This window comes from Sardina pilchardus, chromosome 21 (genome assembly GCF_963854185.1).
Source record: "Sardina pilchardus chromosome 21, fSarPil1.1, whole genome shotgun sequence".
In the NCBI taxonomy this organism is placed as follows: domain Eukaryota; kingdom Metazoa; phylum Chordata; class Actinopteri; order Clupeiformes; family Clupeidae; genus Sardina; species Sardina pilchardus.
Genome location: NC_085014.1, coordinates 29,264,735 through 29,289,404, shown reverse-complemented (window position 1 = coordinate 29,289,404; position 24,670 = coordinate 29,264,735). Strand labels below are relative to the sequence as shown.

At 39.2% G+C, this 24,670-nt stretch overlaps 1 protein-coding gene across 2 annotated transcripts; it reads right to left on the bottom strand.

Annotated features, from left to right (window-relative positions):
- Positions 1 to 19: 19 nt before the first annotated feature.
- Positions 20 to 23,238, bottom strand: fgfrl1a (fibroblast growth factor receptor like 1a). Of its 2 annotated transcripts, none has more exons than XM_062524426.1 (7): positions 22,810 to 23,238; positions 22,301 to 22,385; positions 10,701 to 10,973; positions 2,814 to 2,891; positions 2,176 to 2,460; positions 1,527 to 1,880; positions 20 to 1,214 (listed from the first exon to the last, which is right to left on the bottom strand). In XM_062524426.1, exons 2-7 carry the CDS (start codon positions 22,362 to 22,364, stop codon positions 802 to 804), a joined length of 1,467 nt encoding a protein of 488 aa, XP_062380410.1. In that variant the 5' UTR covers positions 22,365 to 22,385; positions 22,810 to 23,238; the 3' UTR covers positions 20 to 801. The 2 variants fall into 2 exon arrangements, with proteins under 2 accessions (XP_062380410.1, XP_062380411.1); XM_062524427.1 differs by having other exon boundaries at positions 23,001 to 23,238.
- Positions 23,239 to 24,670: the final 1,432 nt, after the last annotated feature.

Genomic DNA, 24,670 nt, shown 5'->3' with positions numbered 1-24,670 from the left:
TAGTGCTTATTTTGGTCAGGCAGAAACATTACTATTGTAGCATCTGGTCCAATAGCCACTGTTTATAGGCTACATGCAAGTTTTCCTCTGGAAGTGTAAAGAACATAAAGGGAAACTGTAACTCTATAAGAAAAAATAATGTAGGCTAATGCAAGTCATTCATCTCAGCATTATTAGTACTGACACGAACCATGACTCATCATTACTCTTCTAAACCAAACACGTTTTCAAGAATATTACAATATCAGAAGTACTGTGGTAGACGGTAATGTGTACAATGTGAAGTATCCATACTGCAAGCTGCCAATGTTCTGGGTAAAAGCGGCGTTTTGTAGGTCAACAGTCATTATTCAGCTTATGTGAACTGCATCACAGATTTCCTGGGAAAACCAGAAATGATTGTACTCAAGTCCTCATAAAGCATAATGGTTATTAATAGTGATAAGAAAGTAAATGAACCTCTGTGGTATCCATTATGCAACTTGTGAAGAATTGGCAATACTATACATTCATTTATTCCAGTTATTGTACTTTTGGAGTGGATTGCCAGGAAAAGTCATTCCATCCATTCATTCCGTTTTGCTATATTTTGCTTGTCTTTTGCTTGTCTTGATGTCATCTATGAAATATTCTCCAGATGTCAATGATTGTAGGTCTTGATCAGATGGTTACAGATGAGAGCAAGTTGGAAATGACTGAATTACTGGATGAAATGATAGAACAACATGTCTGTAGCTTCAGTCAGTCGGTGATTTCTTCAACACAGTGCAACATTTTAGAGTGAGGTTGGCCTCAGGATGCTTAACACTGATAATGGATATGCTGGTGCTGATGTACTTTACCATCGACATGTGAGTGAGTATGTGTGTGGATATCCGTGTAGATCTTTGGGTAGACTTTAGGTGCACCTCCTTGGGGCAATAGACATTGCTGTTGCTGGGCCACGTACTCCTCATAACTAAAGGAGCCCAGCTGTTCCTTGTCACTGGCAGACAATGTACATGGACCCCAGTCGCGGGGAGGTTGGCGATTCTGATTTGGCATTACCTGGTTTGTGTCAGTGGTGCCGGGGGAACATTGTTTTTTGGATTGGCAAAGCCAAAGGAGGATCGTACCAAGAATGAAGACCACTCCAGCAGGGATGCCGATGATGACGGGCCAGGGTAGGCTGGGGGACATCGCCGTGGGAATAGTATAGTGATGAGGGCTGGGGTCTACACATGGGAGGAACATATGCAATATATAAAGATATAGGCCTATGTATATAATCCAAGAGATTAAAACAGACAGCACATATTCTCATAGATTAGTTCCTTAATTCTAAAAGCAATGTCTTTGTACAAAAATGTTTTAAGAATAAATTGGCACAACAGGCTTCATACAGCCCAGAGTTTGAGACCCCTTCAACATTGTGACTTATCAGAAAAAGTATAACAAATGTTACTGAAACAATGTTTTACAGAAATACCTTTTCACAACTTCTAAGGATTTTGAAAGGTCATTGGATAGCAGAATTGTTGGCTTACCAGGTAACACTGTAAGGTATGCACTGCGAAAACTGTAGCCCATGGTATTGGCACCAAGGCAAATATACATGCCCGCATCTTCCTCTTTTGCACGGGTGATGAGTAACTTGTTCAAGTAGGAGCCATCTGGTCGAGACCACACTTCACCAGTGGGCAGCACAACAAAGCGATGATCACCAACTTCAATGGTGGAATTATATTTGCTCTCATCACCAGGCTCGACCCTCTTCAACCACTGGATGACTGGCTTGACATCACTGCGGACTTTACACTGGAAAGACGTGGTCCCACCGTAGGATACAGTGGTGTTCACTGGATGTGTACCAGTCAAAATGGGCTTGGAGTTTGTTCGCTCTGGAATATCAATTGCAAGTTCTAAGTATTTCAAATGATTAGCAGTCTGTCACAAGTTAATGTCTTTTCTATGTTAATAATGCACTTGGACTCCTATAAAGTGCACACAGCTGGAAGTTAATTTCAAGTAAATTGAATCTGAATCCATGCTGTTATTTTCTGATGATGCCAAATGAACTCCATCTAAAACTAGCAAGTGACATGAGTGGCTACCACTTAATAGCTTACTAGCTATTGGATCATAAGACACCAAAAAACACTCAAAAGCAAGTCTCAATTATAGCTCTTGACTTACGTATGACTTCCACTTTGTAGGTGGCATTGATCTCCCCAGCACCATTTGATACATGGCACGTGTACTTGCCACTATGTTCTGGGGTAAGGTTCTTCAGACTGAGGGTCCACTTCTTCTTCCGGCCTTCACCAATCTCCTCAGGGGTTAAAGGTTTGCTGTCTTTTAGCCACATGATTTCTGGCCGTGGGTTCCCGTTAGCAGCACACTTGAGCCGTACCGAACTCCCAACAGGCCTTGCAATCACCCGTTTGCGCATTTTTGTTGGCTGGGTAAACCTGGGTCGTACTAGACAAAAGAGAAAACTCAGCTTTGTTTTATGTATTCATTTAGATTGGATTTTGTGATATCATCATAGCTCTGATAGCTGAAGAATGGAAAACTTTCCACATTGCAATACTAATATGAAGTCTCCTCATTGCCTGTAAAATGCAGTTACCATCCATGCAAAAAGAAACCCTGGTGGAAAATACATGGCTGCTAGGCCTGCAACCGCCAGAGGCCAGAAGAATAGAACTTACACAGAAATCCAAACCATGTGTTCATTGTAGGATACATTAATTGTTGACATAACTCTTTGCCCTTTGTCAAACAAATTTAATTATATGCTATCATACATACAACACAAATGACTACCTTACCCTGTTTCCCTGCCAGTTGAGTTGAGTAGTCCAAGCTTCCCACTGTACTTGGTGTTTCCTTCCCTGTGCTGGAGTCTTCTGCAGACAGCAAGATAGAGGAAACAGAACTAGTGACCAACTATGCCTTCAACAGCACTTTTATTGCTTTTATTATCTCTGCCACAAATTCATGTTCAAACTAAAATTGTTTTTGTAAAGATACAAAACCAAAAATCATAAATGGCATGTACTGTAATGTAAACATTATGGTTATGGTTAAGCATAGTATAGACCAGAATAATAATAGTTTTCAAGTAGATGACAAAGCGTACAGTAGGAACCTCGGTTGGATATCTGTGCTACTACTGTATGAAAACTGCATTATATTAATGAAGTGCCTTCTGTTTGGTAGATTCACAATTTAAGACATTCTTGGCTACTTAAGTTCTTTGCTTCATTGAACTGAAAGGTTCTCTTTTTTTTCAAAATATGCAGCCTATTCATTTGACTTTCTGATACAAGTCTTAGTGCTTGGAAACTCTTGGTTATTATGAACCCTTTATTATGAACCCTTTCAAAAGGTTTAGTTATTCAGTTTTACAAAGTAAAAATGTGGAGCTTGTCAGCTTTAATACCCTCATATACATAAACTCTCAAATGTATACTGGAAAAGTCAGCACACAAAAGCAGCATGATGATAATCAGATTTCTAAATAAAACAAACCAAAGTCTCTCTTTCATTGAGGCACCATGAAACAAGGGCATTCTACAACATATTTCCCAGATTTCCTGACTCTTCTGGCTCTGTAGTTGCAATGAGTTTGTATGACAGAGGTGTTTGCATAACCTCTCTATGTGTTTGCATTCCCTTTTGCAGAGCAGACTGCCCCAGAGAGCTCGTTGAGTAACCTGAAATCTGAGTCCCTGAGTCTCAAGTCTCTGTTCATGCAAAAATTGCCATGGTTTAAGTTCTCCAAGGTTTCATGTGGAAGAACTTGGTTTGAGGATTGTCTGTTGAAATGTGAGTCAGGCAGTACTGCTGAAGGAATATAATTGTTCTTCTTATTTCAGCTTCAGCTGAACCGTATTGTTTTGTAGACTGCATTTTAACTACTGTAAGCCCAAATCTACACCCTCTGTACTTAAGTGTTAAGTAACAACCCCCCCCCCCCCCCACACCAAAAAAAAAATGTCTTTACTATTTCTACTAAGTTGTAAATGTAGTGCGTTATCATACAATTCCTAATTTTTGTCTTGGCAAAATTGGCTATGGAATTTGAGATCTAGCGTAATTACACCAATCCACACAGGTTTAAGAAAGGAGCACATGGTGCGCTGCTGGCTCCAGCTCCCAATCCCCCTGTGATTTACACAATTTCCATCTCTTAGCTTCTGGAAACTATTACTGTGACAGCACTTACACAGCTTTTTATTAACAGCCAGCCTTAAAGGTTCACAATTCATAATACATAGTCATAATATAGACCTTACAACTAGACTTACTGCATCACTACTAAAGAATGAAAAATAATGAGAACTTGACAGATTCATTGCCTACAAAATGTCAACAGAAGACTCAATAATACATATACATCCTGGTATTTGCACATTGAGCTCACATTGCACTTCTCTGATACTTACTGACACTTTATAAACATCTCTTTACATTGTATAGCTGAGGGTTTGCACCAGGTATCAGTCTTTTTGCAAAAGTGAGTATAGTCCTCAAAAGACTTGAGTATAAGAAAGAAAACATTGTGCTGCTTGTCTAAAATGTCCTCCGTTAGTAGACTAAACATATGAAGTAATATTACACTTCTGCAAGCTCTCAGTGCTGTGCTGCTTCTGGCACAGATAAACATATGTGGCTAGCTGAGGACTGACCCTGCATTAAGTGTTTCCTCTTCTTGTTCAGGGATTGCCTTCAAAAATTCAGTTTTCCAGTCTCACAGCCTCCTAAATTCAGCACAGAGACTAACCTCTCCATGGGCCCCACAGAGCAATTTGTCACTGATATTCAAAGAAAATATTCATATGATGCTCTGGTTCATAACTGCATCATGCTATATTTAGTTCTATATTACGTTGACATTACTGTATATGCCATTTTAGCAGCACATCGCCCTTGTTGCTGTCTTTCATCTACTGCCATCTAGAGGACAAGGTTTATGTAATGTTGATCAAACATCCCTGCCTCTCCACATCAGATGCACGCACGCACGCACGCACGCACGCACACACGCACGCACGCACCTCTTCAAAGTGGCCTCAGTGAAATTTGAGGAAACATCAAGGAGAGCATGGAGCTTTACCAAATCAACATATCTCATATTGATCACTGTGTCGCCTTTGAAAATGACACCTCCCTTCCCTGTCCTGTGAAATCATTTCAAATCCGTTACAGATGAGTGTGTCATACACAGAAATCACAAAAATCTAGTGATAAAACATGCATCAAGATGGGGCTTACAATTCAATACATTATTATAAGTATTGCTATTTTCTAAATCACATTTTAGGAAAACTGTTAGTAAAGTGCACCACAATGTGTATAAAGTCAAAGTAGTAAAATCATGTATTCAGAGCTGTGGCTCCATTTGCTACTCAAGTATGTCAATTTAATGTTCATTTCACGCATGATACATCTGGCCAAGAGTACTACGATTAGCTCTTACAACATTTGTGTGTGTTTCTACATGAGACCCCAGCTCATTAGCATACTGTAACTCAACAGACTGAATCTGGACTCTCAGCAGCACACTCACTGCCAACTGTGTCCTGTCTTCCTAGTGTGGAATACACAGGGGGATTTGCTGCATGGTTCCTTTGAGGAGTTCCAGGACCATGACCAGAGTTCTATACATCTGCTCACACAAATCCTGTTGATTTGAAGCTTTCCTCATCCTTTCCCTTCTCCTTTTGCTTCATTTCTGGATATCTACATTACTTTGCTTTTTAATATGATCGGTTGTTGAATAGGTTTGAGGAAATGTCTTAGGATCAGGTTGACTGGGTTTAGAATAGCAATATTAAAAATATCACTGTAACTGCATAATGAACAATGTTGCACTTATTCTCCTCATCTACCTGGCAAACATTTAAGTTCTACCTTATGTGCATATTATTGCACAATTAAGGCGGTTTAATTGTTTAAATAGGTAACTGCTTATTATAGGAATAGGAAACTGCTGTAATTTTTACGACAAAGTCTTTCTACAAAAACAGACTGGAATGTCACTCCGACTCCCTCCTTTCTTCCCTCTCTCTCAGTTCTTCCTTGTGGTAAGTGATGCAGAACCAGGATGTGGGGGCCTAGCCAGCCCACGTGAACTCAGACACTCATGAACAGACATGAGTGAAATGAAATCCCAGGCCCAGACTTGGAGCTGTATACACCCTGACCCTTCTGCTCCTCAAAATCCCAAATGTTGGTCTCCCAAACTTCCATTGTACAGCAATGCAAAAGATCATTCTCAAATCCTATTCCTACAAACAGTGGTTGTGGTCCAAAAACTAGAAGTATTTTTTCCATAAAACACAAATTCATCTACACAAATAGTATTATCTACTGTTGAAAATGGTAAAATTGTAAATGTTAAAATGTTAAATGTTTCTATGTGATTCAAGAGTTTTGAATAATAGTCACATTTACAGTATATGTGTTTTTATCTCTAGTAAATCCCAGCAAAATATTATTATGAGATCTGAACCTTAGCTCTCCCCATGTTCATATTTTGAGGAAAATTTGGATTAATCTATTGCATGTCAAACTTCCATCCATTTTGTCATCACAATATAATATTTGACAGACACAGTCGACACAGGTGTCCCTGCTGGTTCTGAGTTGTGTCTCAAAGAAAGGAGTCAATGAAACACTCCAATTCAATTCACCTTTCTTAGTAAAACTTGTCGGATTTGGATATTCACCTTTCTCTATAAGTCACTCTGTCCTGGGCGTGTGCATCATCATAAAGGGCCATTTCATCTCATCAACTTTGATAATGCAGAACAACTATTTACAGCAGTTTAGAAGAATAAGTTATTCCCTTTAAGGACCTACTACTCTTGCTATGGGTACTGAGAGCAACAATGTCTGTGTCAAGTTAGGTGTGCCAGGTATATAGAGAACTCCCTCCTTTCTGGAAGCCATAACCATCATTGTATATGAAATGTTACTATCAATCAAAATACATAGGAACATACATGACATAATACTTAACCTATTGTAATGAAATATTACAGGGATGTTCCTGTGTGTAAGTGTGGGTCTTACCACTGGGGGTCAGATTACGGCTCATTTCCTCTGCAAATGAGATGGGGCACCATACTACAAAATTAAATTCACCACTCTTGAGGGTTACCAAATTCATTTATGGATCACTGGATATTCCAGAGACCCAAGATGGTTGCAATACTAGTGTTGTAATATGATCTGTTTTCTTAAATGATATCCCTGTGACAGCTGGAGACTTTGGCTTGTGTCACGGTAAGACAAGAAGAAAGTCAAGCTTCCAGTCAGGACTTCTCCACATAGTTTGTACATTAGTTTCTTTCTCTCTAAAACATTTTTTTTTCTCTATGTATGCTGGATATGTGGTGGAGAATAAACATTGCAAAAGTAATTTTAAGTATAGAAAGCACAAAGCATTGAAGAGGAAATAGAAAAGCTGAAAATTACAAGTGAGAAACTTTCATTGTCACCAACTAATGGGCTGGAATGAGGGAGGGGCATATCACCAGTTGATCATGGCCATGTCACGGAAGCATGTGTGTTGATTGATTCGGACTGTTTATCACTCGGTCCGAACCACCATAATTGTTTCCTACTTACAGAACCAGGACTGTGCACAAACATTGCGCCCAATAGCAACACATACATAGTCTTCATTCAAGTAAAACTCTAACTTGCCCTCATGTTTACTCCATCATTCCCAGTTCTGCACATGCTTGTAGCACATACACATCACTGTATGCATGAAACTACAGCTGCCATGGGTTGAATTACAAGCCTTGAGACAGGCAAACAAAGAGATTAGAAAACACACCGTGCCCTGACTAAATGCCATGGCAGGGTCCATGTCGGCTCATCAAAGGTGGGCAAGCACTGAGAGTAAGTGCCCGGAGAGAGAGAGAGAGAGAGAGAGAGAGAGAGAGAGAGAGAGGGAGAGAGAGAGAGGCTGCAGCTGCCACGCTGATCTCATCTTGGCAGCTGTTGTATTCAAACTCCCCGTGAGGACGTGAACGGGGGGAGCATTTGAGCCCTGTGCTACTTCACTGAGGCCTATGCTCAGAAATTCACACCATTTCACTCTTTTGGTTCGTTTTTGTTTCAGTGCTCATTTTTCAGATTTCAGATGTACTTTTTTGCATTATATCTGGATATTTAGAAATTAAACTGTTTTGCCAAGGGTCAGAGAATGTAAGGTTGAGCACAATGAATGCAGATGAATGAATGCAACACACATCCTAAAAAGCATCAGTAGTCCCATTAGCTTGAAGAAGTTCCATCAGCTGCTTCTTACCAAACCTGGAAGTGGCTGTAAGCATTGTTTTCTTTTATCAAAAAACTATTATTCAATAAAACGTGTACACAAAATAAATTAACTTGAGCTACCAAAGTGTGCATTTCACATTGTTTTGCTACCTTTTCAGACCTTGCTCACCTGCATACACTCCCTTTCTTCAAATCCTTTTATATCTTCAACTCAGACTGTTATAATGGTTTTGTTGTTTAAAATGTGATTATGAACACACACACACACACACACACACACACACACACACAATAAATAATGAAAAGGTACAGAACTAATTGTGTTCACATACTAGACCATATTCCTACATGGGCCAATGGTATGAATTTAGACGAGATTCTCTCATGTACAACTCTTTTTTCAATCAACACTTACTCTGCCCATGACTTCAGTCTGTGACTTGGAGGCCACAGAGAGCATTATGGGCGGAGCAAAGCCAAAATCTGGGCGTTTCTTGTGCAAGCACCATTTACACATATTCAGTTTAGACCCAGCACTGGGAATCCCTGTTGCTTTGGATACGTGTGTCTGCCCCTTCGCTTGAATTGTCAAGCTCTTTGCTTGTGAAGGCTGTAGTAATTCGAGCAGCACTATGAGGTGAAAACACCATATTGCATTTGATGTAGGCAGTAAGCCAATTTTTTCACTTCAAAAATGGGGTGCTACCTCTGTTCGAGAGTAATAAGACTACAACAACAAACCACATTCTGGTTGTAGTAGATGTCCACTATGTGTAGATGTAATCTAAGGAACTACCATTTTGCACAGTCTAACTGTACTGTCCTTGCTGATTGTTATATGGTACTGTACTTAAAAAAAGGACAAACTGGCAACAAAAAGCCCACTGTATTTTTGCATGAAGTTACATACACTTCAACACTCGTAGTCAAAGGCACCCATTCAAATAGAAATCTGTGATTTGTTGTTCATTTTATTCGATACGTTTCTGATTGGTTAGTGACTCTGTGGAGCACCTAGTACATAAGCAGGCCTGACAATTCAATAGTAATAATAAACAAAGCATTGCATCACTTTGGATATGATTAGCTTAATTCTCAGGACGCCAATGTCAAGTATTTTGGTGATTCTGCAATGCTCTGATAGTTTAATCATGAAATCTCAAAAAAGGACAAACTGGCAACAGAAAGCCCATTGTATTTTTGCAAGGAATGTTAACAATTATATCCACACTCCTACAATAGTTTATGATATGGCCTTAAGAAGAACAGGTACATACCGTGTACATACTCAAAAATTGAATATTTGAAGTGTCTCATTTACTTCATTCTAACAGGCATACATCTCCTGTTGCACATTTGTTTGAGACAAACAGATTTATTTCACTGTTTCTTCTGTAACCCTAGCCACGGGATCCTAAGTATTCACTAACATCCTGTGATGTTGAACGATTCTACAAAGACTGCACATGTATTTTTTTTCAGTGTTTAAACAGTGTACTCTGCACTCTGACATCAAGATTGGTCTTTACCCCCTATCTCTATATCATACTGTATATCTGTATAACTACCGTTTTATTCTACTGCCAAATGGACTGACATTTCAGGGTTAAAAGGGGATATGTTTAACATTCTTTTTCTTTGTCTGGTTACGTTCTTTCCCCCTCTTATGGTCAGTAGAGAGGATTAGGATTAATATGTGTGTGTGTGTGTGTGTGTGTGTGTGTGTGTGTGTGTGTGTGCGCGCTTGTGTGTAAGGAGGCATGGTTGTGTATGACTTGAAGAGAGTGGGGGTGCAGTGTCACAAGACTAAGCCAGAGTGTTCTGTAGAGAGCGCTACCAAATTAGGTCTTGAATGATTGGACAGCCATTGACTCATGCTTAGTGCTTCCTGAAAAAAATCCAGAAAGAGGTCCTGCACTTTAAAGACATACTGTGCATTCCCTGACACCTCAATACTTCCAAATAAAAAAAACAGGATACTCTTTCAAGATAACGCATCTCACATTAATGAAAACACAGGTCATGCAGCAACAATTGAACCAACTGTCCGTTAGTCAGACCGCCAGCGAACCCATCCTGTTGGATTGATTTGGTCATAGGACCTCACCCTGGACTGGACTTGCTGTTGGCCACTTGTAGAGGCGGGACCATTGAAATCGCCACTCTCTCTCTTTACAGAATTCCATCCTGAGTCCCTACCATCCCAGATAATGTCACTTCCTTGGCTGAATACAGAGAATGTGTCATTAATGAATCTATTGCGAAGCCTTGAAAGTCTGGTGATACTGAGTTTGCCAACTGAAATGAGGGCCCCCATTTGACCAGCATGGGACCATTCCATACACTTTAGCAAGGGATAGGATTTTTACAAGTAGGGCTTGAGCAATCAGGTATAGTAAGGTAAAGAGCCTTACCAATGACGATGAGTGTATAGTTGATATTGATGCTGCCGAAGCCATTAGTGGCCTTACAAATGAATGTCCCAGCATCTTCTGCTTCCACCTCCTTGATCTTCAGGGCCTGCTGCAGGACACGAAAACGCATCCACCCACTGTGGATATTCCTCCCATCCTTGGTCCACATGATGAGAGGGGGTGGATCGCCTTCAACTGGACACAGCAGCTTCATGGTGCGACCAACACGCACCGACTGACGATGAATGACCTTCTCAGCTACCCGAGGAGGACCTAAAGACCCATATGGCCGGAGTGGGGCACAGGTTAGACATCATGCCCAGGAGATAAAACTGGCATGATAACTTATGCATTACTGCATTATTGAAATCATACATTAATTTACATATTTGGAAGTTAAATCTATCAACTTATTATTTTACCTTATAGCAACACTAAAGCACTTTTCCTCTGTCGCACGCATGCTATTTGTTTATCCAGCAAATAACTATGTTTACAGACAAGGTAGAGTATGATTTTATGAAAGTATGATGTATTGCGAAGCATGTCAAATTTGGATCATTCCATCAAACTACGGATCCACAACCCAATCTGGTAAACTTACAAAGTGCGGTTATGGGCGATAGAGGGCTGCGAAGCGATTGCAGAAGTGCCGTTCACCCTGTTACGGGTTGATGAATCACTGAAATGATTTTGGAAACACTATTTTAAAGAGAAACTATGCAGGATTGGCGATTTCTTCTCCGGTTTCGGTTTCGTTTTTAGTTTTCGCTCGTTTTAAGCTTGCATATTTCTCTGCAGAGCTTCCCCTACAGCTTTATCGTGTATATTTATACATATATAGGCTATATATAAATATATAAATTGCAAGCGTGGTTCTTCTTGTTCCTTACGCGTCTCAGCCTTCCAGATGTAAACAAGGAGCGATCGCCTCCTGAACAAACTGCAAGGTTGCAATAGCAGATAGGGACACTGGGGGCGGGAGGAAATATGACTGTTTTCGATAAAACTGGTCAGTCAAGCAAAACAACGATTTCTAAGCGATTTTATGACTATGAAAAAGTTGCAAAGGGTCTCTTTAAGTTACAAAAAACTCTTTAGTGTTGCTTTAAGATGTTTAGATCCCACTATATGGGCATATACAGTATATTGTAGAAGGATATTAGACATAGTGTGGGGTTTGAAATCCTTTCTCTAAAATACACTTAGGCCTACAATACAAGTGTACTATTTGGGCTTTTTGAGTTTTTAGGTGGACCATTCAAACTGGCCGAGTTTTATCAAAATTGGTGATGTAGCATGTATCACCCCCGCCTGGTCCGCATGGACACAGTCTAAACTAGTGAGCTAACTACCTCAAAGGTATGAGGAGTTCGTGCAAATGTCAATAACAGCACAACGGGACAAAATAAATTGAAATAATACATTTGTGATGCTGCACTTGTAATAGCCAACTATGATTTACCAGATTACTTTACCCAGAGCCATATAAAGAGATGTATCTCGGCTTCATTGAAAATGAGGGCTACCCTCAATGACTCTGAGAGAATAAATAAAGGTTGAATGAATGTATGCGGCTCTGAGTTTACCAAGTTTCTTGGTAACATTTAATATTTCTCGTCTACCAGAAATATCTCCTTCATGTCTTGATGTTACAGATAATACATACAACAAAACTTAGTTTACAAAGCTGATGACAGGTCTCATCAAACAATGAAGTTATAGAACAATGACATCCACCCTACAACACATTACAAGCCGAACAAATAACTTATCAGGTCTTTTAATCTGCTCATCGAAGCAAAGGAGACCGGATGTTAACAGGCTACTGCTGTTATGTATGTTCAAAGTAGAGGAAACACTTGCAGCAGTTATCTAGGCAGCTCCACCATGCTATGCTATTGCTATTTACTGGCCTGGAAGTGAGAACTTGACATTTTGATGAATGAGGACTGAAAGTGTGAAGAAAACATTTGTCACAGACTCAGCCAGGAATCCCTCTTTCCCTTTTCAACTGGATTTCTCATCAGAGTTTTCAATCCCATGTTAAAAATTGCACAGATTGAAATCTCATTCTCCCAGGCTTGGAGACCTGCACTCCCACTCTTTACCCAGATTTATGAGTACTCTGCTTTTCAGCCTTCTGTTTGAGAATACCCTGCGGACCAAGCCAAGAGCCGACCGGCTACCTCTGGGTTTGATGGCAGGTCACTCACCACCATTTCAGTTTCAGGAGTTCAACTCGCAGAAGTAAAAACAGCCCAACACGATTGTGGACCTTTGATGTTGAAGGACAGACAAAGAGAGGAAATCCATCTGTATTAATTTCAATGAATTATTCTGTTTCTATGGGATATGGACAGTGTGTGTGTGTGTGTGTGTGTGTGTGTGTGTGTGTGTGTGTGTAAAAATCTAAATCTTTCCAACTCTGTGGGGATGTATGCACATGTTTCCATGAGTGGGTTGGACAGAACAGAGAAAATCTATAGTTATTACATATCAAAACCCATTAAAGTAGTTTGCATTTGAAAAGAATTGTTGTTTTGTGTCAGTTACAAATAAATGGACTGATGGAAGCCCAGCAGCATGTGACACATGGCATAGTTTTTGGAAAGAGATTTCTTGGAAGGCCAAAGAGATTTTACAAAGTTAAGCTTAGCATATGCTAGCTTGGCGACAAACGGTATGGAATGAGTGACTGGCCTAGGTTTTGGCTACAGTCATCATCCACTTAGACTGGAGTAACAACATCCCTAATTTACAGGTTTCTGGCGAACAGTTGCAGAAAATTTGTGGCAGCAAATTTGCAACAATGTCAGCAAATTAGGTGTAACAGTTTGGTGCAAAGGTGCAAAGTTTGCTGGAAGTTTGCCATTATTGGCTAAGTGTTGTGGCAAATCACTGGCAAACACACTTGCCAACTTCTCATAGTTGCCAGAACTTGCCTCTAGTGGCCAACATATTTTCTAGTGATCTCATTTGTTTCCCACAAATCACCCACAAACTTTGAACACTGGATGTCCCCTTTAAGCAAATTTCCCCTATAAACAAGCAAATTTGTCTGCCAGTGTGTCGAGTAAATTTGTCTTGATAAAACTCCTCAAAATATATTATATTAAGTCAAAATGGTCTTTCAAGAGAGGTAAGTCTTTTGATATTTAAAGCAATACCGAATTGATCTTAAAGGTGAACTATGCATATGCTAAAAATATATTTTTTTCAGCTTAATTTGCCTTAACTAATCAGCTTCAGAGTCACTGGAATGGTTATTTGACTTATTACGGTTTGAATGATGGCTGTCTCGCTTCTCCCTGAAGCACCTCTGAGCGGAAAAAACACACATGCAAGTTTGTGCGGTGGCACTAACAAACAGAAAGTCTCCAGCCTCGCGATCATGCTCATGAAAAATCAGACTTTCCGATTGAGGAGTGTTGTAAAATATATACGCTAAAGCTGTAGGGGAAGCTCTGCAGAGAAATCTGCAAGCGTAAAACGAGTTAAAAGGAAAAGCAAAAGCGAGACCGGCAACCAAATCTGTATAGTTTTTTGCAGTGTGACCTAATTTACATTTACATGTATTCATTTAGCAGAAGTTTAAATCTAAAGCAATTTACTTGTGTTATATTGCAAGGGTCATTGTCAGTGTCTTGCTAAAGGGACCGGGACTTGAATCCACAACTTTTTTGGCTACTGTATGCTAGCCCAGGTCCTTAACAACTAGGCCTACACTACCACTGCCTCTATACCGGCAAATGCATTACATCTTTATTATTTGTAACATGTAGAGTTCCAGGAATGATAACTCCAAATAAGAATGTCACTGCTTTGTAGGAATCATATTTGGTACTACTCTCTATAAAATAAAAATGAATCATAATCTAAAATGTTGTACAATTGCAGGTATTCACAGGACAACATATTAGACATTGTAGACATCTTTTCTAAAATGATTCCACTGACTGATTGTGCTGACAGGTTTCATAACTTGATTATTGGTTATTTATATTACCTATGCTGCACATCTCCTGTCTGTTATAGATTGTTCATGTCACACCTGTTCACACAAATGTCCATGGACAATCATTCAATTTATGAGTTTACACAAATTCAAGTTTACACAGCGGAATTAAATCAAATACAAAAATAAATCCTAATTTGCTGAATTCTTACATTTTCAACAATGACAAAGCATTCTGTGCCACTATAGACAAAATTGAGAAAACATGAATTCATGGATATTTAGTGGGGACAACAGCTAGCGTGGTTCTCAACCCTGTTTGGCACTGCTCAGCCGAAGGGGCCTCTATAGACTCTGGGAATCACAGGACCAGAGGCTGGAATAGTAGTGGGGGCTGTGAACGGATCAAGTTGACACGCCAACAAGTCAGCAGATTCCACAGACTTTAATGTTCCCCATGCTGTTTTCTCTCAAGTGCAGGGGTGTGCAGATTTGAACGTTGTTCAACCAGACTTATCATAAAACTAACATAGATTTAAATTTCAAAACAATTTGGCCTGTGTGCTACATTACATTTTAAACAATAACAAAGAGGAAACTATTCATAAATGTTGAATTAATCAATGTGTTTTTTGTTTAAATATATACATATTTGCTTGATTTTAATCAGTTTATTCATCAAATCCAAAAGAATGTGTAGCAAGCAGCCTTGGCCACCATAACAGCAGCCAGACGAGTCTGACCACTCCTCCAGCATGCATTATCACTGTCACCTGACATCCAGCCTATACAATCAAACTATCGCCTATATTATCATGTTTTTTATTATTACTGTTGTGACTATTCCCAAGAAGAATTACCACAAATTGTAACACTTTTTGAAAAATACAGAGGCAATTTGGACTATAATATGGCCCAAATTATGGATGAGGGGGAACTTGTGGATGTAAAAGAAAATGATCCAAATCTATTGGACTCTTTAAAAAGTAAACTATAGCTAACTCTCCATACCAAACCTGACATACTAAGCCAGTGAGTTGACTTTAAAGTTCAGCCTCTTAAGGCAATTTGTTGAAGGCCACAACTTCAATAACACATTACTGACAGAACTTTATGTCTCAAGACCTGGTACATCCTGAAAATACCTGAAAGTCAGAATTCTTTGGATCACTTGCTGGATAGAATTAGTTCTTTCACATCGCTTCTGTGACAAACTGCATATGAGGGCCATGGAATGTGAAATCGGAGTTTATCTGACCTACCACTCCCTCTGTCCTCTCCCTCTCACAACACAGAGCAAGATTAACTGAAGGCCAGACGCGGTCTGGCCAGACCTAACTCTGCTCCATCACTGTGTTTTGCAGAGGACAAGAGAGTGACACATGTAGCGTTAATGTCATTCTTAAAGAATTAGAGCGAAAGCATAAGACCATTGTCCATTATGCAAGGGATGTCATACAATCAGCTGGTCATTGCTGTAAAAACCACCCAACACAGTGATCACTAATTTACCAAGCCCTTAACAGGTCATGGAGATGATTTTGTATGGTTCATATACAGTATGTTGTATTCCCTTGCAATATTTGCATTTACAGTCACATTTCCAGTTCATTGGTCTACCATCTGGTGTGTTAATATATGATGACAAAGTCCAGTATTTTTATATGTGAGCAGTTTGAAGGGCAGAGGTAAAAGTTCGTCCAAAGACATAACTTCTGTGTTCCTGGAAATCATTGGTTGCAAAAAATGCATATTATTATGTAACTGTTACTTATATGTATCTAAGGTGCACTGAAAAGCACTGATATCAAATGATATCCTCTGACCAGATATATTTGTAAACCATGGTATAATCAGAACTATCCGATCTCCAAACTCTGCAAACCAGACTGAGGAGCCTTAGTAATTGCAATGTTGTTGGCATTATGCATTCATAGATTAGACTAAATGCTGTACATTCACTATCACACAGCAGGGCTATTAGCATTAGTTAAGAACATAAGATACGGGGAAAAAAAGGACAGGCCATGAGGATCATTTTGAAACTACAACTACAGGACAGCGAAGGTTAATTTTGTGTGGCTAATATTTAACAACAACTGCCTCCAGTCTACTGATAATGCTTTAGTCTGGCCTACACAGACCACTCTCCTCGACCTAATCTATTCAGCAAATGGCACCCACTCCACTGATAGGTGGGCTGGCACCTACCATGTCCTATTAATCTCATGTTGATATCTGAAAGCAAAAACTAAGATGCTGACAGCATAAGTTTATACAATCAGTATTTCATCTCCAACAGTTAGACATTGAAACTGGTTCAGGGAAAACATAGCACAATTACTACATTACATGTGAGGAGAGCTAAGCAGTAACGGTAGAGTAAACCAAAAATATCAGAGGCCTCAATCAATAACCTCATCCACTTTGCTTTTCAAGGCAATATATACTTGTACTGTTGCAGCTTAATGTATGTGGGTTTTTTTAGAGCATAGCACATAATACTGCCATTGTGATCAATGTCCAACATCAATCTGACTCCCTGACTTCATGGTGCGTGTTGTTCTGTTCAGCTGTCGGACGACTGGACACATTCCTTCTGCTCCTGATCATTAGCTCCAGTGGCTGAACACTTGGTTGACTGACCACTGGGCTGTGTGAAGAGACATGCTGGGTTGCTGTATGCTAAATGTGGTGTACCTCCTGTAACTATTGCTGCCAGGTTCAGACTGACTTTTTGCCTGCCGCTGCAATGTTAATCAATACATACAGTACCCTCCAGAATGATTGGCACCCTTGGTAAAAGTTGACTAAAAATAGGTCTAAAAAATCATCTTTAGGTGATTTATTGTACTCCCACAATGAAAACAATGAGGAAAAATACACCCTGCAAGGGAAGCAAATTTATTCTGAGAAAAAAGAAAATCTCATAAAGAAATAAATGTTTTTAATAAAGACACGTCACTCACAATTATTGGCACCCCTACTTGTAATACCTTCTTAAACCTCCCTTTGTCAATAAAACAGCATGTAATATTCTTCTCTGACACCCCATAAAGATTGAGAATACAAAGTAAGGCATTTAAGACCATTCATCTTTGCAAAACCTCCTCAGATCGTCCAGATTGCTAGGTCCACACTTGTGCATTCTTCTCATTGACTCATCCCACTGTTTTTCTATGGAGTTTAGATCAGGGGACTGCTATGGCAATGTCTGAAGCTTGATTTTGTGTTCAGTAAACCATATTTGTTTTGATCTGTGCATTTGTTTTGGTTCATTGACCTGATGAATGATCCAATCATGACCAACTTTTAGGGCCTTGGCAGAGATTGTTTGATTTCCTTTGAAAATGTTCAGGTTTCTCTTGGTGTTCATGATGCCATGCACCTTAATTAGGTTCCCAAGGCCTTTGGGAATTAAAACAGCCCCACAATAGCACAGCCCCTCCACCATAATTCTGATTAGGCATGGGGTTCTTTTTAGTATAGTCATTCTTCTTTGTACGCCAAAGACACCTTAAGTGTTTTTAGCAAAAGAGCATAATTTTATTTTCATCTGACAATAGACCACACTCCCAGACATGTCATGGTACCATTCAGTAACTCCTGCAATTTACATTGTTAATTAAATGACTCTACTGGCTTTAACCTGACATGCTGTCTAAATAATCTATTAGCAGTGAGGTCACTTTTGAAGATTTTTTGGGGAGACTTGGTGACTCCAAGATGATAGCTTTGTCTGTAACTCTCAACAGTGGTTCTTATGGATTTTTTTGCCTATCATACCATCCTCCATACTGTGCCTGGGAGCAAAATAGCCATGGGTCTTTGTCCAAGCATGTTTGCCACATTTCCAGATGATTAGAACCTTTTAGTCATCATTTTAACTGGAAATATAGGCATTTTCAACAAAATACCTAGTTTCCATAGACATTCTCTTATTTACAAATGTCAACACAATTTCTTTTTATTTCAATTTAGTGTATTCTCTTGTCTCTCCAATGTTGAAAAATGACTAGAGGATTTAGCCTCTGAGTGACCATAGTGAAAAAGAACGTCATGAACTACTTCTGAAAGTTCACAGACACTCTGATTTACTTTAAAACGTTGCATTTACATAGGAAAATGCTCCTGTTAAATGTTGTACATAATATGTTTCAGGGGTGCCAATAATTGTGAGCAAGCTGTTTTTGTTAAAAATATTTATTTCTTTATGAGATTTTCCTTTTTCTCAGAATAAATTTGCTTGCCTTGCAGGGTATATTTTTCCTCATTGTTTTCAATGTGGGAGTACAGTAAATCACCTAAAGATTATTTCTTATACCTATTTTTAGTCAACTTTTACCAAGGGTGCCAATAATTCTGGAGGGTACTGTATACAGTCTCTGACTTCTACTATGGCTGGCGATCTTGACTTGGCTTCAACACTTAACCTCTGCATATCATCTAGGTTCTAAATGTAATGGCATTCAGTTCCATCCCTGTCAACTTGGACAGGTACAAAAAAAACAACAACAATGCTACGACTGCTGCCACTCTCCTTCCAGTATGGTAAAGCCCAAGTTCTTTGGAGTGCAGACAACATGCCAGGTCAGATTCCACTAAAGCCTCACAGTGCCACTGTCTTCTGCCCCATGCCTCTTTAACTACTGATTATGTCCTGAGTGTCAGATGAGAGGTATGTGAGTGAGTGGTGGGGTGTGTGTGTGTGTGTGTGTGTGTGTGTGTGTGTGTGTGTGTGTGTGTGTGTGTGTGTGTGTGTGTGTGAAAATTAGTATACCGAGTGGATTTTCAAGGTGCCAACTAATCAGGTGGAAGCCTTATGTTTACGTACAGTGTGTCATCCCATGCTGAAGGAAGCACACACCCCCGATATATGACATGGTTTTCGAGGAGTAGAGAGGACTGCATTATTACCAAATCCAACGGTGGATATCTCTTTGTCATCAGGAGCATAATCAATTTCATGCCTATATTTTCAAAACCCAGAATCTAAAAACATAAACTCAGAATCTGTAAACAAGACATGGAATTCCATAAAAGAGAGCATTGTCATCTATATCAAGACCTTACACAAGTGTTTTACAAACATCACATTTGTGCAACCATTTAATTACTTTTTTCACTCTTTATGAGGTCCTTCTAGTTTCAGTTCTCTCAGTCTCACTCTCAGTTCTGAAAGATCCTCACTTGAGTTAGGATACATTTGACAGCAGAAGGGTGGGATGTATTTCCGGATACTTGAGGGCGGGATCTAACTCAGTGGCTACTGACCAAGTGATCAGTGACCTCTCAAAGAGTGAAAGAGGTCAACTTTGTGAAATACATTTGAGAGATTGACATAGATGACAGTGCTCTCATTTACAGAATGTTGTTTATGCTAACAAATTCTCAATGCATTAGGCATTAAATTGATGCTTTAGAGCAGCCTGTGTTTAGTCAGAGGTGTAGCTAACAAATAATGAAAGATGTGAGCTGTGATGTGAGTATCAATTAAAAAGAAGGCAAATGCCATGTACTTTTAACAGTCTACATCAGAGTGGTAATAAACATTCAGCAACTTTTACATTCAAATTTTAATGTGAGTGAAGTGAAGGAACAGGCAGGGAAAACTGTTTGGAAGAACTGATGTTATTGTTAGCCCACTGTGGGAAGGTCAGGCATGTGACCTATCCTGTACCCTAACCCTAACCCTATCCTGCCCTCTTCCAGAGTCTTCCAGACACTGACCTCTGGAATCCTTTGTGAAGGCTGACCAAGCACAGGCTCCAGACCTTACAATGAACCTTTCTTCTTTTGCTAAATATCAAAATAACGACTGCTGACAAAAAGGACATGTGCATGCCATATACAGTATATGGGAAAACATACACTTACAGACACTATAAGGCCTACAGCTACAGCCTAAAGATAAAAACAACAGTTACTAGCTAAAAATATTTCTCACTGATCAATCTCTTCTTTTTATAATTTGTGAATCTAAAGTTGAATGCCATATCTCAGATACAGTATATTCAAATATACTTGACATCCAACCAGAGCAAATGTAACCTATCACATCACAGCTCTTAAAGTTATCACCAAATGAAGATATGTGATTCTTGTTTTCCTTTGACCACAAATTTGGCCAAACATATTTTCAACCGCCAACCCCCACCCTCTGTGACCGAAGTGTTTACTTTTTTTTCTCTCACTCACATGATAAGAGGGTACCTCCCCCACAGCGAAATATGAGCTCAACACCTTGGTACCACCACACACCAAGGCCAGGAGAGAGCCTTCTACCTATTTAAAGCGTGAGATAAAGAATGAGACCCCATCAGGTATGAATGCTATTGCCTAACATCCCCCTAAAAGCATAGTTCAATCTAAACATCCAATTTTCACAAATGCTACAGCAAGGATACCAAACAACAATAACAAGATGGCAATACTTTTTTCCTTCTACCCTGCATACTCATATGCCTCAAACACACACAATACAACATCTATTTCACTTCAGTATGGTACCTTTTCTGTGACGGTCTTGCTTTTTCCATCGATTGTAGTTCATATTGTATTCGTTACTGTATCTTTAATATATAATAATATGCAGTATGTCTCCTTGTGTGAGTATGTGAGTGAGTGAGAGATTGTGAAGAGTATGTGTGTGCGTGTGTGGCCACACGCACGTGTGTGTGTGTGTGTGTGTGTGTGTGTGTGTGTGTGTGTGTGTGTGTGTGTGTGAGAGGGGGGGTTGTGTTGTGATGTAAATATTTTGAATTACAAATCTGTGAGCGCATTTGAATTTACTCAGCACATCCCACTGGCAATGCTCCCATTTGAGCCCATTTCCCAATCCCCAAAACCCAGGTTCAGCCAGACCAATTCTGAATAAACTTTGATAAGCCAACTTACTTGGTTAAGCTCAACAATAGCATCTCATTAAACTGGAAGCAAATGAGAATATATCTGTGGTGCTGATGCAGTGAACACCAAAACACAAGATATGACAGACTCATGCCCAGCATGGAATTTCAGGAAGCACAATGGCAGCAGCAGAGCATTTTTATCTGATTGAAAAATGGCAGAATCGTGTCTGTTAACTTCTCTGTAAAATCCCCTTCTAAAATATTTGTCTGTAAGCTTTTCTGTTTGTTAAACAACACAAAGCCTCTCTGGACTTAGGACTGTTCTGATTTCTTCACAAATGCAGTCTTCTAACGTGATGTTCAGGGTCTTTATCCTTCCATCCAGCAATCAGTTTCAAGCACACACCTTTGTCCGCAGCAGCTGATTCTAGAGTGCTTACCTGCTGAACATCAGTTATTATGTCCTCATGCTTCATGTAAAAAAGCCCTGATGACGTGTGTTGCCAATCCGGCAAATTCATTCAAAAATATTATGGGGAGCATAACTGACTCATCTTAACTGATCTTTCATGTAACGTGTCAGATTTCCATGGTATTGTCAATAACAGACCAAAGACAACAAACCACTTAGCGGAAATGAATTGAGTATAAAAATGTACAAGTTGTAGTAGCCTACAGAAATTCTCATGGATTTAATTCTCATGGTTACCTGACAAATAGAGCAATTAGCATCTCCTCGCTTTCCCACATTTTGAGCACATCTTTTGGATACCAGTAAATGTGGGACTTACCTCGTGCGCAATCCGACATCAATAAACCATGAAATAAGAGGAACACTATCCATAAAAATTCCATTCCAGTTAATGTCTTGAATATCTGGGGGGGAAATGCATAAATAATTGAGGTTTAATATAATAGACATTTTCAAACTGTTTAGGCCTAGGCTTCAAAGCTGCTAAAATTATTTCTGAATATTTGTTTGACTACTGTATGTGCCTATTGATAACTAATTATCAATGTCCAAACTTTTATTAGGCTACACAGTGCATAAACCTATTGGAATAAAGCAAATTCGGTCACAAGCACATGTGTTTTCAAAGTAAGAACATAAATGACATGTAGCCTAATACACAGGCACACCTTCCCGAGCAACTGTGTCTTGTAGTTTTGATCACCCCAAGATATTCTGAACCCAAATTATTATCCTAGCCTACTAATTACTTTGAATGTAAAATATATTTTAAGCCTCATCCACCAAGAGCATAGCCTACATGAGGACATTTCATTCGTGATATCTTACCAGTAATCGAAAATGAACTTTGGAATTAGTCTCCAACCGCGGATTGCAGAGCAACCATGCTTAAATCTTTGCAAAGACGGACCGCTCCAGTGACAATACAGATTGATATATTCGACACTTTAAACTAACCACTTAAGCAGAAATACATAGCCTACAAAAAAAAAAACTCCTGTTAAAAAGATTCTACGCACGCGAGTCGGATTTGCAGGTCCATAACACGCGGTCACACACCACCAGTTGACATGGTTTTAGTGACAATCGTGAAGGCCCTCGTAATAGGTCCACTGCTCTTGTAAGGCGATGTGTCCAGTGGCGTGTCCGTCTCTCAAAAGTGTAACCGCACTGGAGGTTGGTTCCAAGAACATTTATTACAAATACGCGCATAACAAATTTAACTCACGATACATACACAGCTGATGTCCTGCTAAAACCGCAATCGCTGAGGGGCATTCCAGCCTACCCAAAAGCAAAGTTTTGACCAATCACAGGGAGGCACTACAATAGTACATTTAACTCTTTCCCTATAGAAAACTTTACAATAATAGGTAGGCCTATAGCCAACGGTTAAGTAGCTGCTACTATTTAGTAGCTTTATTACTGATATTGGTCTTGAGGCCCAATCGCTATTAGGATTTCATTCCTCCTTATTGTAGCCTACTGTAGCCTAATTAATAAAAGGCAATATTGAACATAGGCTACATATTTGACATGCAAGAAAGTATTTGCTCTGAGGACCTGAGCATTCCAACCAAAGCTTGTTATATTGCCATAAATGTCACTTAATGCTGATTTCTGCTGTCTTCACTCTAGTCAGCAGTAGCCTATAGGCTACATGTTATTTCTTTATTTCTTTACCTATTTTTATTACACTATGTACAGCACTTTGGTCAGTGTGAACTGTTGTAAACGTGCTTTATAAATAAATATTACTTACTACTTACTACTTACTTTACATTTTAGGTTAAAAAAAAAAAAAGAGGACTAGCCATGGCAATATCCTGACCCTAGAGTTATTGATGCGACACTCATTTTTCACCATCTAGAAGGGATAGCCTGCAATGATTTGAATTACACCAAATGAAATGGCAACAAAAAAGAAGGCAAATTATTACTATTACTATAGTTCTATTATTATTATTATTATTATTATTAATAATAATAATAATAATAATAATAATAATAATAATTTAGTATTATGTCATTAACATAATCTGACTTCTTGGTGAGCTGCAGAGAAGGTTGCCGACATCCATGAGGTCAAAGTTGGTTCTGATGAATTACTACGAATGAGATGAATTTGAGCAAAGTCTGAACAGTGCTTTTGCAACCTCGAAGTTTCAAATATTAAGGATCTACACTTGATGGGGCTCAAAATCAGTACATTTCCACTCCAGTCAGGTAACCATTTCAGTTTGGCTAATTTACACTCATTTACACACTCAGTCAATTCACTGTACAGCATACCATTAAAAATCCTCTGATATACATGTATTTATTTTTTAACATACTGGCCCAGATATTGTCTGCATGACACATCTGAAGATTTTAAACCTGAATTGATGCTGATCTTTTGAATATATTCAAAATTAAAACCTCTAATAGATTGCTCCACATTCTTCCTCTAGATGGAGATGTCTCCCCCAAGTGATTAGCCTATTAAGGTAGGCTACTGATGATGGCTGATACTTTCATACTTTTGTCTCTTCCCACTGGCCTGTAGCACCATCTACTGTTAGGCATCTGGCCATCAGCGTGTGAAGATTTTTTCTGTAAAGTCATGATTATAATCCAACTACATTATACAGATATTACAATGATAACATTATATGAATTGTTTATCTATTTGATGTTAACACATTTT

What these genes read in the sequence shown, in the direction of transcription:
- fgfrl1a (XM_062524426.1), bottom strand. Translation starts at nt 22,364, where the DNA reads ATGGAATTTTTATGGATAGTGTTCCTCTTATTTCATGGTTTATTGATG. An exon ending in CTATACACTCATCGTCATTG is followed by an intron (nt 2,892 to 10,700) that starts GTAAGGCTCTTT and finishes TGCTGTCTGCAG; the next exon opens with AAGACTCCAGCACAGGGAAG. An exon ending in CTACAAAGTGGAAGTCATAC is followed by an intron (nt 1,881 to 2,175) that starts GTAAGTCAAGAG and finishes TTGATATTCCAG; the next exon opens with AGCGAACAAACTCCAAGCCC.